Source organism: Ceratina calcarata, unplaced genomic scaffold (genome assembly GCF_001652005.2).
Source record: "Ceratina calcarata isolate Rehan_Ccalc_2016 unplaced genomic scaffold, ASM165200v1 scaffold353.2, whole genome shotgun sequence".
NCBI classification, from domain to species: Eukaryota; Metazoa; Arthropoda; class Insecta; order Hymenoptera; family Apidae; genus Ceratina; species Ceratina calcarata.
The window spans coordinates 118,454-119,265 of record NW_017158259.1 but is presented as its reverse complement, the minus strand read 5'-3'; the positions used below and the strand labels follow the sequence as shown (position 1 = coordinate 119,265).

Sequence of the window (812 nt, the reverse complement as noted above, 5' to 3'; positions counted from 1 at the left end):
ATTTATTGAAATGAAAATAATAAATCCCAGACATATATAACATTACCTCGAGTGATGCTTGAGTTCCGGACAAATCTTCATTGTTTTCAAATTCTTGTCGAATAATATCATGAGGGGGAAGTCCCATCGGATACACAATCGTCACCGCACCTCTTAAGATATCCAATGCCTCTTGTACAACTTTTTGTGTCACCAGTTGGTCTTGTTGCACCAATTTCTGCGATAGTCAAGATGAAAAACCGATCAAGAACATATTGATAAGGCCGTTAAGAGAAGAGGACAGAAAGAAAATCCATCGCCAATGCCCTATAGAGGAAAAAGAAGCAGCATATGCGGGGTAGAAATTACCTTCGACACCATAGCTCGTGCTTGCTCAATCGTTTTATGCAAAACCTCCTGCATCTTCGCAGTAGGCTGTCTGCCGTTCCTGCGGCCTGAAACATGGAAACTGCTCGGGAATGTTCCGTTAAATACGGGGAGCAATTAATGCTACGATTACAAGCCCATTCGAGGCAACAAAAAATCACGACTAAGCCAATTTCGCATTGGCATTGTAACGCACCGTTCCCGATAACTGTGCATTTGCATAAGTAAGTAAACGCAAGCATAAAACAAACGACATCGTTAGCTCCTTCCCTTAGAAGGAAAACATCGTCTATTCGCATAATTCGTGCAAGCAATTTAGCGTAAACATAAATTAATCCATCAATAGAAGTCGAATGAGATTATCAGATTAATGTTGAATATCAATTCTTTCAATAAAAGTTCATTTTTCACTAATATATTTTATATTTCTATAGCTCATTTTTTAT

General features: G+C 38.5%; 1 protein-coding gene across 1 annotated transcript in view; it reads right to left on the bottom strand.

Moving 5' to 3' along the window:
- Positions 1-46: 46 nt before the first annotated feature.
- The window catches only part of LOC108625450 (cilia- and flagella-associated protein 298), a gene marked incomplete at its 3' end in the record, with an annotated part of 2,414 nt that continues 1,648 nt past the window's right edge, over positions 47-812 (bottom strand). Inside the window, exons 3-4 of the mRNA XM_018025501.1 lie at positions 349-434; positions 47-217 (exon numbers count right to left, since the gene is read on the bottom strand). Coding sequence (XP_017880990.1) covers positions 47-217; positions 349-434 — 257 coding nt within the window. The remainder of the gene's footprint in view (positions 218-348; positions 435-812) is intronic.